General features: G+C 34.6%; 2 protein-coding genes across 2 annotated transcripts in view; one reads left to right on the top strand and one right to left on the bottom strand.

The window, feature by feature from the left end:
- The window catches only part of LOC148307096 (uncharacterized), a 97,751-nt gene extending 93,561 nt beyond the window's left edge, over nucleotides 1-4,190 (top strand). Inside the window, exons 8-10 of the mRNA XM_088263949.1 lie at nucleotides 240-626; nucleotides 1,507-1,685; nucleotides 3,219-4,190. Coding sequence (XP_088120075.1) covers nucleotides 240-626; nucleotides 1,507-1,685; nucleotides 3,219-3,370 — 718 coding nt within the window. The 3' untranslated portion in view covers nucleotides 3,371-4,190. The remainder of the gene's footprint in view (nucleotides 1-239; nucleotides 627-1,506; nucleotides 1,686-3,218) is intronic.
- A 5,396-nt stretch (nucleotides 4,191-9,586) lies between these two features.
- LOC148307095 (mitochondrial import inner membrane translocase subunit Tim22-like) lies at nucleotides 9,587-13,945 on the bottom strand. Its single transcript, XM_088263953.1, has 3 exons — nucleotides 13,538-13,945; nucleotides 11,988-12,251; nucleotides 9,587-9,802 (listed from the first exon to the last, which is right to left on the bottom strand). The coding sequence occupies exons 1-3, from the start codon at nucleotides 13,770-13,772 to the stop codon at nucleotides 9,720-9,722; spliced, it is 582 nt and encodes a 193-aa protein (XP_088120079.1). The 5' UTR covers nucleotides 13,773-13,945; the 3' UTR covers nucleotides 9,587-9,719.
- Nucleotides 13,946-14,416: the final 471 nt, after the last annotated feature.

Raw genomic sequence — 14,416 nt, 5'->3', positions numbered from 1 at the left:
TCCTCGCGGTTAAAGTGATAGTTTCCAGACCATACGGGGAGGATACGCGTTTCAATCGCTGTTCTTTTTAAGTTTATAGGAACATATTTTGAATATTTAAAGCATTAACTTTGTGGATCATTGTAATATATTTTGGAGAAATAAAATTACTTTGTTTTTGAGTGGATCGAAAAAACAAAAATCATTTTATTTCTCCAAAAAATATTCTTACTCTTGATATGATCGTTTAACTGTTCCAGAGCTGAAAAGTGCTGCGACTGTACAGCCGGAGAATCCAGCCAGTGCTACAGCTGCTGCGGCTGTGACACGGAGAGCTGCGCCGACAGCGACAAGTGCTACTGCCGCACAGTCCCCGGCGTCCGCAGCCTGACTGCCAACAGCCGCAACGCCAAGGGCGGCAACCGGCACTCGCAGAGCACTCGCGTGCCACTGCCCGCCCACCGCACGGGTACCTGCAAGTCAGGGAGGTGCCTGCCGGTACGGTCTCAGCGGTCTCCTCGACGGAGGTCCGTTCCCGGACCGGCCACCCTCGACTCACTGTACTACGAACCCCTCAGGCCGAAGGCGAGATCTGTCCTTAATCACACTTCCACAGGGCTGGAGTTTTTGACAAAGAGAAACTCACGGTGAGTAAAAAAGTTTTTTGTTACAATTTATTTATGAAATGCGAACGGATGAAGAAAAAACCCAACACCTCGCCAACACACCTTATAAAACAAATATATGAGGCAAACCTAGCAGAGGAAGACTGTAGAATACTTGGCATGATCAAGTATTTAAAACACTTGGGTGTGGTCAGACACTAAAGCATACTTTACATAGATACCACTAACCAAGCTAGGACACAAAATGCCGAACCCTCTTCTAGTAGAACGGAAGGCCCTTTGACGACAGCCAACAGTCCGGCTTCTCCTTTTGAAAACAGGAGTTTTACTTGGTTTCCTCCCAGCAATGAGCAAATGCTGATAAGTTCCTAATTGGCTCACAATAGATTATTATCCTTACGCAGATTAAAATAAAACATGTTTTTTAGCTACAAGACCAAAAATTCACTTAATGATCTATAAACCTTGTGTATAAGTAAGGTTAATAATTACTAGAAGGAGTGTGTATTTGATTACACATTTCTATCGATTGTTGCGGTATGAAAGATATCCTTAATTATCCGGAACATTGATCTGTATGTTCCCGATAGTTACCTAAGACAGCGTCGACATAGATTGTTTCACATTCCTATACACAGGACCAACCTGCCAATGGTTATGCCTGTAGGAAGAGCTACCGCTATGTTGAACAATATCTCATTGGATATTGATCTGTTCCATCTGTCTTAAGAAGTTTTCCGAAGCGGGATTCTTCTACACCTTTAGCAATAGTTCTTGCATATATTTTTTTTTAATGTATATGATTTAAATTCCCTCTTTAAAGGCAACTCCCATCTAAAAAAAAGGCCTATAGTCTGAGACAAGCAACTAATTGATGTTGTGTTGATGGTTTGCGTGGCAGGTTCGACACATTTGAGAGAATGAGTTGCTCAACTGAGGTGGGACGCCCAAGCACCGGCCTTACCCGGGGAGGAAGGAAGAGTTACAGCTCCGACAATCTCCACTTGGATTACGATCTCTTTATGTCAAGCAGAGGCATGGGTCTCTACGGGACCAGGAGCGGATCCATGCAGCTTCCAAGTAACTACTTTATTCATTTATACAATAGGAAATTTAATGAGTAAAAATCACCTATACATAATGAATGAAACCCTTATCCGCACCCCAATGGTGCATAGGGCACTGCTTCATATAAACGCAGTGTTATTTTGATCGTTTACACATGAAGGAAAGGTGATCAGCCCTCCGCTTCAGGTACCAGTCCAGGGTAATATTGAATAAATATTACAGTGAAAAAATTACTTATATTTATTTGACCCCCCCTGGGAATCGAACCCGTCCCGGGTTCGATTCAGAGCTCCAGAACGGTAGCCGAGCGTGCTGACCATAATACTACGGAGGCGGACAAAATAATCAAAATAATCAAGTCAATCATTAATTTTTTATTTTAACACACTTCGGATGGGAAAGGATAGGAAGGGTATTTTTTACATTCTGTGCCAGCCTCATTTCAAAGGCAGAAAAGAAGAAATTAAGCAATGTTTTTTTATGAATAATATATATGCCAATCTCTTTTTAAGGTCTTAACTACAATATTATCGAATCCCGTCGCCAGCGATCCGCAGGCGCATACATATCTGAAATGTGTTAAAAGTACCTACCTTCAATTTAAAATATATACACATGTTATCGGTGTCTCAATTTTTATTTGTAAATGAAAGAATATAGAAGTTCGGACTTCTTAACTTCTATCTTCTCAGGCATACCAGGGCCTACAGCATTGAATTTGGCTGGCTTGAGTTATCAATTTTTCGTCTTCAGACCCTTATCCGCACCCCGATAGTGCAATGGGCACTGCATCACATAAGTGCAGTGTATCTTGATCATTACCACATTAAGGAAAGGTGATCAGCCGTCCGCTTCAGGTACCAGACCAGGGTAATATTGAATAAATATTAGATCAAAAAATCACTTTTATTTATTTAACACCCCCCTGGGAATCGAACCCGGGATCTCCAGAACGGTAGCCGGGCATGCTAACAATGGTAACAGTGTAATGACACTATGGAGACTGAAATTTCAACACTTCGCTCACTCCTTTCAAGAACGTCATAAATCAAAAAACTTGATTTTTCAGGAGAACGTTTTTAATGTTTTAAAGTATAATGCAATATATTCAAAATAAATATCAAGTCACTTATTGAACTTTTTACTGTGCAATACACCTTTTTAGGTAAACCCTGAAGGTTTTTTCTCTATTTGAAAAATATATAGTATATTTTTAAAAAAATAATTAAACAATACCTTTTCTTCAAAATGCAAAAACAACACTTTCTCCCCTGTAGCGGATAAATATTAAGTTAAAAATATGCCTTTTTTGCTGGAATATAGTACATTTTCTGGGCATTCCGAAAACATGCACAACTGAAAATTGACGATTTTTTTTCTTGAAAGGAGTGAGCGACTTGTGTAATGTTCTCCATTCTGCCCATCATTAAACATCTATATTGCATTAATTCTTGAAACTGGTTCTATGAGCTTTTAAAATCTAAGAGCCACAGGTAAATGAACTTTGAATGGTTTTGAAATGAAGAGTTTTTTGTCCGCTTTCAGTGATGATGCATCGCTCAAAAGAAGCGTTGATATCCCAAAAGGAAGCGGAAGTAGGAGCCCTATTTTCCGACGGAAGACTACTAAGCGCGAGGAGAGGACTATACCGAGGTCCATCAGCTGCACTAGCCGACTCTTTAGGCTACCTCCCTTAAACATGTCTATATATTTATTTTTTAAATAACTTGTCAATTTTTTATTATTTTTACTTTTTTTAGTAGTTACGAGGTGAAATAGTCATAAGTTTTTTACGACATTAACCTTTACAGCGCTGAGAATCAGTATAATGACTCTGTTATACTTTGCCAAAAGCGCGGTCATCAATTTATTGACGATGACGCCAGTGTATTTTGGCGGTCGAGATGGGATGTTGTGTCGCAGCATACGCGTTTCTCAAATTCTGATTCGTCAATAATATTCACAAATAAACAAATTTAACTAATTTGTAGTGAAAAATAGAAGTAGATTTTTGTAAAACCTATTGTTTTCGCCCTTAAAATATCCACTGAATTTGAAATGTGCTATTTTAGCAAAAAAGTCTTCAGCAATTTTAGCAAACAAATCTCAGCACTAAAATATTTAAAAATATGTAATTACATAACATGTATGCATTTATGCATATATATTTAAGAGTAATTAATTGATTTTAAGCAGTTTTAATGTTCTTTAATCTGATTTTGGGGGATATCAATCTCATATATATTAGGTTATCTATATATTAGATTATCATAATTTATTAAGATAGCATTTTTCACATTTAATTACTACATTAATATGTCAATATTACTATACTGTCTAAAAGTAAAAATTGTACAAACTTATCTCTTTGCAGGAGAGGTATCTATACTTTAGTATGTATCTTCTTTTTCTAACTCTTGTCTGCACCCAGTGGTGCATAGGGCACTGCTTCGTATCGACGCAGTGTTTTCTCGGTCGCTAACTACATGAAGGCGAGATGATCAGTCTTGTACTTCAGCCAATAAGTTCAGAATTTAAGAATGAAAAATAACTTGAGAATTGAACCGGGAACCTCTAAAATGGTGCCAAAATACGCCAACCGCTATGGTGGATAATATTATAGAGCTATTATATTGAGATTATCTTTGTAAATAAACACGGTGAATGTTATATACAAGTTTATATGGAAGTGTTTTAAGTATATAAGTGGGACATTCCATTTTTTCATATGTTACTTTTCTATAATGATTTGCTAATATATATGAAACTCTTTCAGTACATTTTCTACTGAAATAATAAATGGTGTTTAAATTTTTTTTTAATTAGTAAATTGTTTTAAAAAAATATACAAAATTACTCTTCTTCTTCTTCTTTTTTTATGGCTTTTCACCCTTCTTGGGTGTTATAGCCAGTGTCGAGTTATTCTTTATTGACACTTTTTACATTTGACTTATAAGTGTTAGTATTCCTGTTAGTGGGGTTAATTTTATTAGTTATGTTAGTTTGTTTAGTGACAAAATTACTCAGCTTTTAACATGTTTGATGATACCATGATATAATCTATTTATATATTCTAAAAAAACAATTTTTTTCAGAGATATTTTATAATTAATCTAATTAAAGCAAATAGGCAAATCTAGTATTCTCTAATACATGTCCTTATTTATTAAAACCTCTCTTGCAGACAGCTTTGAAATTTTTACTTTTATGGCGAAAAATAGCATTGAATATTTGCATTAAACAATGTCCATAGTTTAATGAAATAATTTGAATATTTTCTATATAACTGGTTCTGGTATAAACATGATATTCATATGCAATTATTAGCTTATAAAAATACTTGGGATTATAAATTATAATCCTCAATTCATAAATTTCTGCATATTGCTAGGAATTTTTTAAACAGTACTTAAAATAAATTGAGCTGTCAAAAAAATTTAAACATTGGATCATCAACAACCAATTAGATAATGGTGTTGTGTCTTGGTATTAAAATTGTTAATTGCAATTTTTTCTAAGCATAGCACAGCTATTTTGCATAAGTCTGTTTTGTGTTGTTAATTTGAGTGTTGCCATAAGAACTACAAAAGTACCTTTCCACTGAGAAGAGAATGTCTTCATACATTATGATGTGCAACATGTTAAATAATATTTTGCACATCATAAATGTATGAAGACAGTCCTGCGCCCCGGATTCATGGATAAACGAGTGGAATATTTTTAATGTGATGACATATCGCTCACTCCTTTCAAGAACGTCATAAATCAAAAATCGTCAATTTTCAGTTGTGCATGTTTTCGGAATGCCCAGAAAATGTACTATATCCCAGCAAAAGCGGCATATTTTTAACTTAATATTTACCCGCTACAGGGTAGTAAGTGTTGTTTTTGCATTTTGAAGAAAACGTATTGTTTAATTATTTTTTTAAATATACTTAATATTTTTCAAATGGAGAAAAAACCTTCAGATTTCACCTAAAAACATCTATTGCACAGTAAAAAGTTCTATAAGTGGCTTGATATTTATTTTTAATATATTGTATTATATTTTTAATCATAAAAAACGTTCACCTGAAAAATCAAGTTTTTTGATATATGACGTTCTTGAAAGGAGTGAGCGATATGTGTAGGAGCAGATGATGATGAGATGCAGATGACGTATCGCTCACTCCTTTCAAGAACGTCATAAATAAAAAATTGTCAATTTTCAGTTGTGCATGTTTTCGGAATGCCCAGAAAATGTACTATATATCAGCAAAAGCGGCATATTTTTAACTTAATATTTAGCCGCTACAGGGCAGAAAGCGTTGTTTTTGCATATTGAAGAATAGTTATTGTTTAATGTTTTTTTTTAACATTCTAAATATTTTTCAAATAGAGAAAAACCTTCAGGTTTTACCTAAAAATATCTGTTGCACAGTAAAAAGTTCAATAAGTGGCTTGATATTTATTTTTAATACATTGTAATATATTTTGAAACTTTAAAAACGTTCACTTTAAAAATCAAGTTTTTTGATTTATGACGTTCTTGAAAGGACTGAGCGATATGTATAGGAACTTAATGAATGTGAAAGATATTCTAGCTATTTAGGAAATGAAAAAGAATAGGTACTTTAGGCAATGAAAGAATTGCATTAATAGCAACACCATTCAATGTTTTATGTACTAGCTAACAAATTGAGAATATATGGAGCTCAATTCTTGTTATTTTAAACTGTACACTGTTTTAAAAATTCTAAAATATGCACCAATTTACGAATAAGCATTCTAATATAAGGTGTATACAAGTATATGGGATTTTTGGGGATGGATAACTTTAAATGTATTGTAAAAAGTAAAAATCTCTTTGCTCTTGTGAATAAATAATGGATAGTTTTAAATAATGTTTTGAGGAGTACCTACTTATAATAATTTGACGGGGGGAGATTGTTGATTTATTTTATATAATGGAGAAACAAACCTCTAACAATTATTATAACATTTCAAAATAAAAAATTATTTAAGTTGATGAACGTAGTCTTAAGTAATTCTGTAACAAATATCTCAATTTGTGCAATATTTTTTATTTTTAAATTATGTATTACGTCGGAGTTTGTTTGACTCTTTTGATTTGTGTTATTTTAGTATATTTGTTTACAATTTTTGTTGTTGTTATCTCTTGATGTTTGGAATATATTAAAGTAAATCTAAATAATGTTGTAAAACTTTGTTTTTCAAGCAAATAAATGTTTATTTATGATTCAGGAAGCTGACAAATAATCAAAATTAAAGGGCAGATCAAAATGATGTCACAGAGTGATGTGATTAGGCATAAGCCTCATCCAATGTGGGTATTATTTGGTTTGTTTCAAACATATCGCTCACTCCTTTCAAGAACGTCATAAATCAAAAAACTTGATTTTTCAGGAGAACGTTTTTAAAGTTTAAGAACATAATACAATGTATCAAAAATAAATATCAAGCCACTTATCAAACTTTTTACTGTGCAACAGATCTTTTTAGGTAAAACCTGAAGGTTATTTCTCCATTTGAAAAAAATTAAGTATATTTATAAAATAATTAAACAATACCTTTTCTTCAAAATGCAAAAACAACACTTTTTGCCCTGTAGTGGGTAAATATTAAGTTAAAAATATGCCTCTTTTGGTGGGATGTAGTACATTTTCTGGGCATTACGAAAACATGCACAACTGAAAATTGACGATTTTTGATTTATGACGTTCTTGAAAGGAGTGAGCGATATGTTAACACATTGTTGTAGGGCAGTTTTTTCATCAAGCCCTACTCAAATTGGTATACTAATTAGGGTCGTATACTAATCACAAGTAACTGCAAACCCAATTTTGATCTGTAGAAGGTTTTTTAGCCTATCTCACATTTAAAAGTAAGCAAAAGCAAATAGAATGCTTATAAGCATCTCCCGCTCTCTACCAACAGTATGTAAAATACGCTTTTAAGCGTTTTCCGCAAACAATGTGTTAAAATCATATATTTGAAATAAAAAACTTGCCCTTTTTCAAATAACATCCTTATTAAATATAATCAGTCACGGGGTTAAAAACTGAGTATATCAAATACGATAATCTTCCTTAGCAATCAATATCTTTTTATTGCAATCAAACAGAAAGATGCTGAAGTACAGATCTTTAGAAAAATAAGTTTAAAACTATAATTAAAATCTTGCAATGAAAACTTGTCATAATTTTAAAATTAATTTAAATAATTTCGATAATAAAGCATTTACTTATTTATAAGGAGCTGTGCAATGAAGCGTAAGGTTTCTTTTGTCAAATGAAGTAGTATATCACAAAAAAATAATTAAATTTCTTTGATTTTTACTGCCATTCAGATTGTGATTGCGTTTTTCAGAATTATTATGCCGTGGTCTTGTTATGCAGACATTTCAGCCACCATTGCAGCGGTCATCATCAACTATAATTTTAGACAAACTCTTCCTCCTGCCTTCATCACAACTTATTGTCTTTGTAGACTATCGGGGTCGCTCTCCTCATCCTCAGGCTGCAGGTCCTTCTATCTTGGACAACGTCACCTAGGCCATGCCTTCGTATCATATTTGTACCATCCATGAATTCTTTGGCCTTCCTCTGTCTTTCGAGGAAAATCCATGGCGATTGCCTGGTTGTCAATATGATCAGGTTCTCTGCGTCCTATGTGCCCATACCATCTCAATTGCCTTTCCTCTACCTTACAATAGTTGTGTTTTCCGAAAATTTTCGACAAACTATGAAATAATAACCCGGAAAAACGCAATCAAGTAAAAATTATCATGTAATGAAATTTTTTCATTCACTTCATAGACAAAAGACATGTATTAGATTTAATATATTGTTATATTATTAGTTAAGTGATATTTTTAATGTTTCATACCTTATATAAATGTGCAATTTTTCAATCCCATGTGCAATACTGGAAGCTGCAATATATTTTAAATAAATTGATAAGAATTACGAGGCTTTTATTTTTTTACTTAAAATTTTACAAAGATGGAAATTTTAGAGTGTTGTTTCAGCAATAAGTGGTGGACAGACTTCTGCACTCTATTGATGCAGCAATAACATGGTTGTAAGTGCTTCTTTTTCTAACCCATATCTGCACTCAATGGTGCAAAGGGCACTGCATTGTATCGATGCAGTTTTATCATTAACTGCATGAAGGTAAGTAGTCCCGTGCGACATGTACCAGTCCAGGATGATATAAAATAAACATGAATATGAAAATCTTCTTGTTTTTCTTTACGGTGTAGCCTTGTGGCCAGTTTTTAAGAGGGAATAGCCTCCTGCAATGTAGATTTGGAAATCCATCTCATTAGTGGTCTGCCCAGAAATTGTCTACCTTGGTGTTAGCTGCACAGTGCAATACAGGGGAGTCTGGATGGTTTTATTTTACTCACATACCGCATACCTATCTTCTATGTTATCTGAGGGTAAAAATCATATATTTATTTAGACTCCCCAGGAATCGAACCTGGAACCTCCAATATCTCACGATATTTTCCTTCTTGCACATGCTTCGGATATCAATGTTATTAACTGAGTTGATCTGATTAAATATATGATCATTTTCATTGTTAACTGAGATGACCTGATGAAATATGGAAAATGTTAATAATATTAGTATATAACCACTCCACGAGATTTTTATGTTTACCCGTCTCTTCGTCAGGACAATCGCTACCACAGCATGCAAACAATACTACCCTTCACTACCATAGTACCAGGGTACGTCTCGAAACCGGTAGACATAAAAATCTCGGTGAGTGGTTATATACTAATACATATTATTAACATTTTTGTAAAAAAAAAATAAGTAAAAATGACTAACCACAAAGTAAATGCTTTAAATATTAATAACATTGAGAATATGGAAAATCTATTGAAAATAAAAAGATAAAAGATTTTTGGTAATATTTTAATACAAAAAAATTTAATCTATACATATTTACAAACACTGTCGTTGTCAATCATTCTTTATCTTACAATCATTCATTGTAACGGAATAATATTTATTCTTGGCATTATCTGCAGACTAACGACTGCGCATATAATAATCAATAACAGTTGAAAAGGCAGCAAAACCAGCAGCGCCTACAATTCCAGCACGCAAACCAGCTGTAAATAACATAAAAATATATATATAGGGTCCGCCATCTAAAGTTTTTTTTTTCAACTAGTGCTTATTTCGTGAATGGTAACACTTAGCTCATGTCTGATTTGACAGATAATTAGTTTTATCCTTCCGCTGAGCGAATATGGTTGTGTATACGCTTGAACAACGCTGGGAAATATTGCGACATTACTTTGAAAATCATGGTAATGTTGCAGAATGTGTGCGAAAATTGCGTACGGTTTTTGGAAGAAGAGAAGCACCGTCAGCTCCGTATGTTCGTTATCTTGTGAAAAAAGTGAAAGAAACTGGCATCCTCATCGATAAACCAAAGCGTGAAAAGCCAAAAACAGTGCGTACACCCGAGAATATCGATGTTGTGGCAGAAAGTGTGCGTGAAGCGCCATCAACATCAATTCACCGTCGTTCTCAACAATTGAACATTTCGGAGACATCATTGAGACGAATTTTGCATAAAGACCTTGGTATGACGCCATACAAAGTCCAATTGGTTCAGGAGTTGAAGCCAACTGACCATCCAATGCGTTTTCGCTTCGCTGAGTGGGCCTGCGATCGACTTACAGAAGATGCCGATTTTGCCAAAAAAATCATCTTTTCGGATGAAGCTCATTTTGATCTTGGCGGGTATGTAAACAAGCAAAATTGTCGTATTTGGGGCACAGAAAACCCGCACGCATACATTGAAAAGCCGGTACACCCAAAACGAGTCACTGTTTGGTGCGGATTTTGGTCCAGAGGCATAATTGGGCCATTTTTCTTTGAAAATGAGCAAGGAGTGGCCGTTACAGTCAATGGCGATCGTTATCGGGCCATGTTGAACGGATTTTTGTTCACAAAAATTGAAGAGGAGGATATTGGCAACATTTGGTTTCAACAGGACGGCGCTACGTGCCACACAGCCGAAGCTACACTCGATGTTTTGCGCCCTGTTTTCAAAAAAAAAAAGTTATTTGGCGGACCCTTTATTATGCATACAGGTTATAAAAATTTAAAATTTAGTTATCAAAACAGTATTGAAATATCAAGAAAATAATAAAATGATGACGAAATAGTATTATTAACCTATCTATGACTGAGTTTGTGCAAATTGAACCGTGTTAGTACATTAGTTTGGCCAAAACCATATCAGAATATCAATGAAACTGTCTGTATTATAATTTTTTTTTTAAATTTATTGGCAAAGCACCCAATTTTGGGTGATACCTGCCATACTAGTGATTTTACTTAAACAATATATATTTTTTTTATTGATTTTTTTTGGGGTCACACGCTTTTGCCATACTTTTTTATATGTTTAATGATGGCACCGTTAACATTTTTGGAGTTGATTGACAATAGGTGTTGGACATTCAGCGGGAAGGACAAACCCTCCGACCGAATGTCCTGAATGAACTCGAGGTTAGGGAGTAAGGGGCAGTTGAAAAATATGTGGTCAGCAGTCTCATCCTCCTCTCCACACGCGCACAGCGAACAAGTTAGAATGTTAATCTTTTTGAGGTGGGATGCAAGTACTGTGTGTCCGATCCTCAGCCTGCACAGAAGGGACACATTCAGCTTGGGAATCTTGATTTTGCGGAACCAAGGGGATTTGGGTATCACGGGTTGGATTGACTTATAATAAGATCCAGTGGATGTTATAGAGAATATTTTATTCCATTCCTCGCTTGCACCAGCTTTGAGCTTACTAAGGTAGTCAGGAATGGGAATGTCTGTATTATAATAATTACAGTAAAACTGAAGAAAATTTGTGAAGAAGTCCACAGATGTCACTGCAAGTCCTATTTTTAGAATATGCATTTATATTGAAGTTTTTTTATCATTTTTATTAAATTTATAACCTTTCAATAACTCTTTTCTATTCAAAAAGATATATTTGTTTAAAAAATATATATTTTTTCAATGCAAAAACGGTGTTTTAAGAAGAAAATCATTTGCGTAAAATGTTACCTGGATTAAGAGAAATTACTTAACGAATACTGCGCCTTAAAAATTTCCTGTTCTATTAAAACTATTTCGAAGATAAACTTATTTTTTCAATACAAAAAAGGTATTGTAAGTAAAAAATCGATTATGTCAAACGTTACCTGGGTTAAAAGAAAATTAAGTTGCAATTTATCTCCTACATTTATCGGTCAATATCATATCTAATAAGTACCTATAATATCATACCTCTTAGTCCGATAAGACCTCCGGTCACTCCTCCCGCATATGTGCCATTCTTCCAGTCCGATTTCCCCCGAGCCGACTCAATGTTACACTCGATGAGTGCAAACACGGCTCCGATCATGGCAAAGTTCTTGGCGTAGCTGAGCGTGGTCCCCTTCATCTCCCGGAAGATCTCCCGGGCTGTTTGTTGCTTCTCTGGCCCCACACTCGCAACATTCGGGTTGACTGACGACGTAAACAGACCGATCGCCGCTCCCAAACCATACCCTTGTAAGGAAAAAAAATACTGAGTGATCTAATCAGCTGTCCAAACTCAAAACATAGTAAAGGACGTTTATTTATAGTACTTTTTTAAAGTAGAATCTCCTTAGTCCAAAAAAGCAAAAAAAAACGTACTACAAAAAAAATCCCTTACTGTGTTTTAAGTTTGGACAGCCGTAATGGTACGAATTGTAACACGTTACAATGCGAGCAATGGTATAGTCAGTACAGCGAGCCGAGAGCGTTTTGAGTACTCTATCCGATGTTCGGATGCTCGCCGCGAATGTACGTTACGACGAAACGCGGAGGTCAGTGCTCCACACCTTAAAAGGTGTGTGAGATAAAAGAGGAAAGGAAGATATGTTGAAAGCTGTCCCACCGCATTTCTAGATCTGATACAGCATCTAGGCTTCCTGACAGACCTGCTCTTGCAAAGCAATTTTTAAAAGCAATTTGAGGAAAGGAAGAGATAGGAATATAAAAAATTCATTGATAGTACTACGGTAAAACCTTGTTATAACAGTGTAATTGAGAGGAGGTGGCATCTGTTAAAGCCGAAAGTCCGTTGTATAAAGATATGTTAAAAAAATATATGTACTGGTTACCCTTACCCAAAAATGGTGAGTATAAACAATGTCTAAAACTAACTAACTAACTAACCATCACGCCGCTTCCCCGCAGGGGTAGGCAGAGAGAATAGAGCCATCTCAACACACCTTTCTTAATTTTATCGATAATGCTTATCTCAGCTTTGCATTCCTTCCTTATTTCACTATTCGTACATCTATCATACATCGTTTTGTCGCACATTCTTCTGAGAGATCGCATTTCGACTGCATTCAGTCTACTTTCATCTTTCTTTTGCCAACTCCATGTTTCACTTCCATACATTAGAGTTGGAACCAGGACTCCGTTGTGCACTGCCAGTTTAGCTTCCCAATGTCTACTCATGTATAAATCAATACATAAACTGGGTCCAGAGTATTTAAAAGAGCTATGTATTTATAGATGCCTCACTCTTCAATCGGCAATTTTTTTTAAAAACAGAAATACTTTTTTTTTATTTACAAAATACTTCAATTTCATACTATTTCTGTAGGCCTAAGCGGCTCATAATTAAAAATAGGTATCAAATTGTGGTAGAGTGGGTTCGAACTCAGAAACTCTGACTCAAGAGTCCGCGACACTAACCACGGGACCACAACCTGACACTATAGGTATCTCAACTGTAAAGAAGCCTCTATAGTTTTATATATTTCACATTTCGCAGTCAAAAAGAACAACTATCTTACCTATAACACAGCTCATGAGAGATTTGAAAGCGCAGCTTTCAACGGCAGATTCGATCATTTTCTCCTCATTTGCTTTTATTTTGACCGGACCAAATGTTCTAGGGATGATGATATTTTCACGATACCTCGTGTTGTTCCCTACCAAATACTTTCCCAGTGAATCCCAATCATTTTTTTCAATGAAAGCCCTCACTTCTTTAGATATTGGAACACTTCCACTTGCGTTTTCAGACATTTTTTCAAATAATCTAATCCGATTTTTTTAAATTACTTAACAGTTAGATCATATTCTGTAATTCTATTCACAATTCACAAATAATTACAGAGAATATTAATCATATTATCATAACCATGTAATCAAAAATTAAATACTTCGTAATTCTAACCTCAAACGACTTTTTGACAACTGATTCTTTTTATTCGGTTTTAAGGCGATGGGGTATAATTTTTCACGCATACCAACATAAGGATTTATTTTCGTAGAGGTACCTACGTTTGACATTAAAAAAAATAGTTTTCTCTTCATTTATAACCAAAACATTTACAAAATATATGCCCTATTTTACAGAAAACGTGTACCGAATAGGTTCGTCATAGGTATTATAGTAAAATTTGTGAAGGGAATTTTGAAACGCATTCGTCAGAAAATATAATATTCATGTCACGTCAAAGTAACCCAGAAAAACGTAGTTTAATGAAGTTCAATTATTTGATCATTGGAATTCATAACAATTAATTACAAACGTTTATTCCTTTGATATATGTATTTAGATTATTCAAGCCCAATTCTCAAAACACTAAGTGTAATTTTCACCTTTAAAAAGTCCAGAATAGTTCACACTTTAGTCAGCACTTTTATCTGAATTTTCACTTGCAATG

Source organism: Brachycentrus maculatus, unplaced genomic scaffold, assembly GCF_059751285.1.
Source record: "Brachycentrus maculatus isolate JH-2025_06_01 unplaced genomic scaffold, ASM5975128v1 h1tg000210l, whole genome shotgun sequence".
In the NCBI taxonomy this organism is placed as follows: Eukaryota; Metazoa; Arthropoda; class Insecta; order Trichoptera; family Brachycentridae; genus Brachycentrus; species Brachycentrus maculatus.
This window is presented reverse-complemented; position numbering and strand designations above follow the sequence as displayed.

Bases quoted from the DNA above. Each gene is read 5' to 3' on its own strand.
- LOC148307095 (XM_088263953.1), bottom strand. From the start codon at position 13,772: ATGTCTGAAAACGCAAGTGGAAGTGTTCCAATATCTAAAGAAGTGAGG. The intron at 12,252-13,537 runs GTAAGATAGTTG...TTTCCTTACAAG, and splicing joins TCTCATGAGCTGTGTTATAG to GGTATGGTTTGGGAGCGGCG. The intron at 9,803-11,987 runs GTATGATATTAT...TGTTATTTACAG, and splicing joins AGGTCTTATCGGACTAAGAG to CTGGTTTGCGTGCTGGAATT.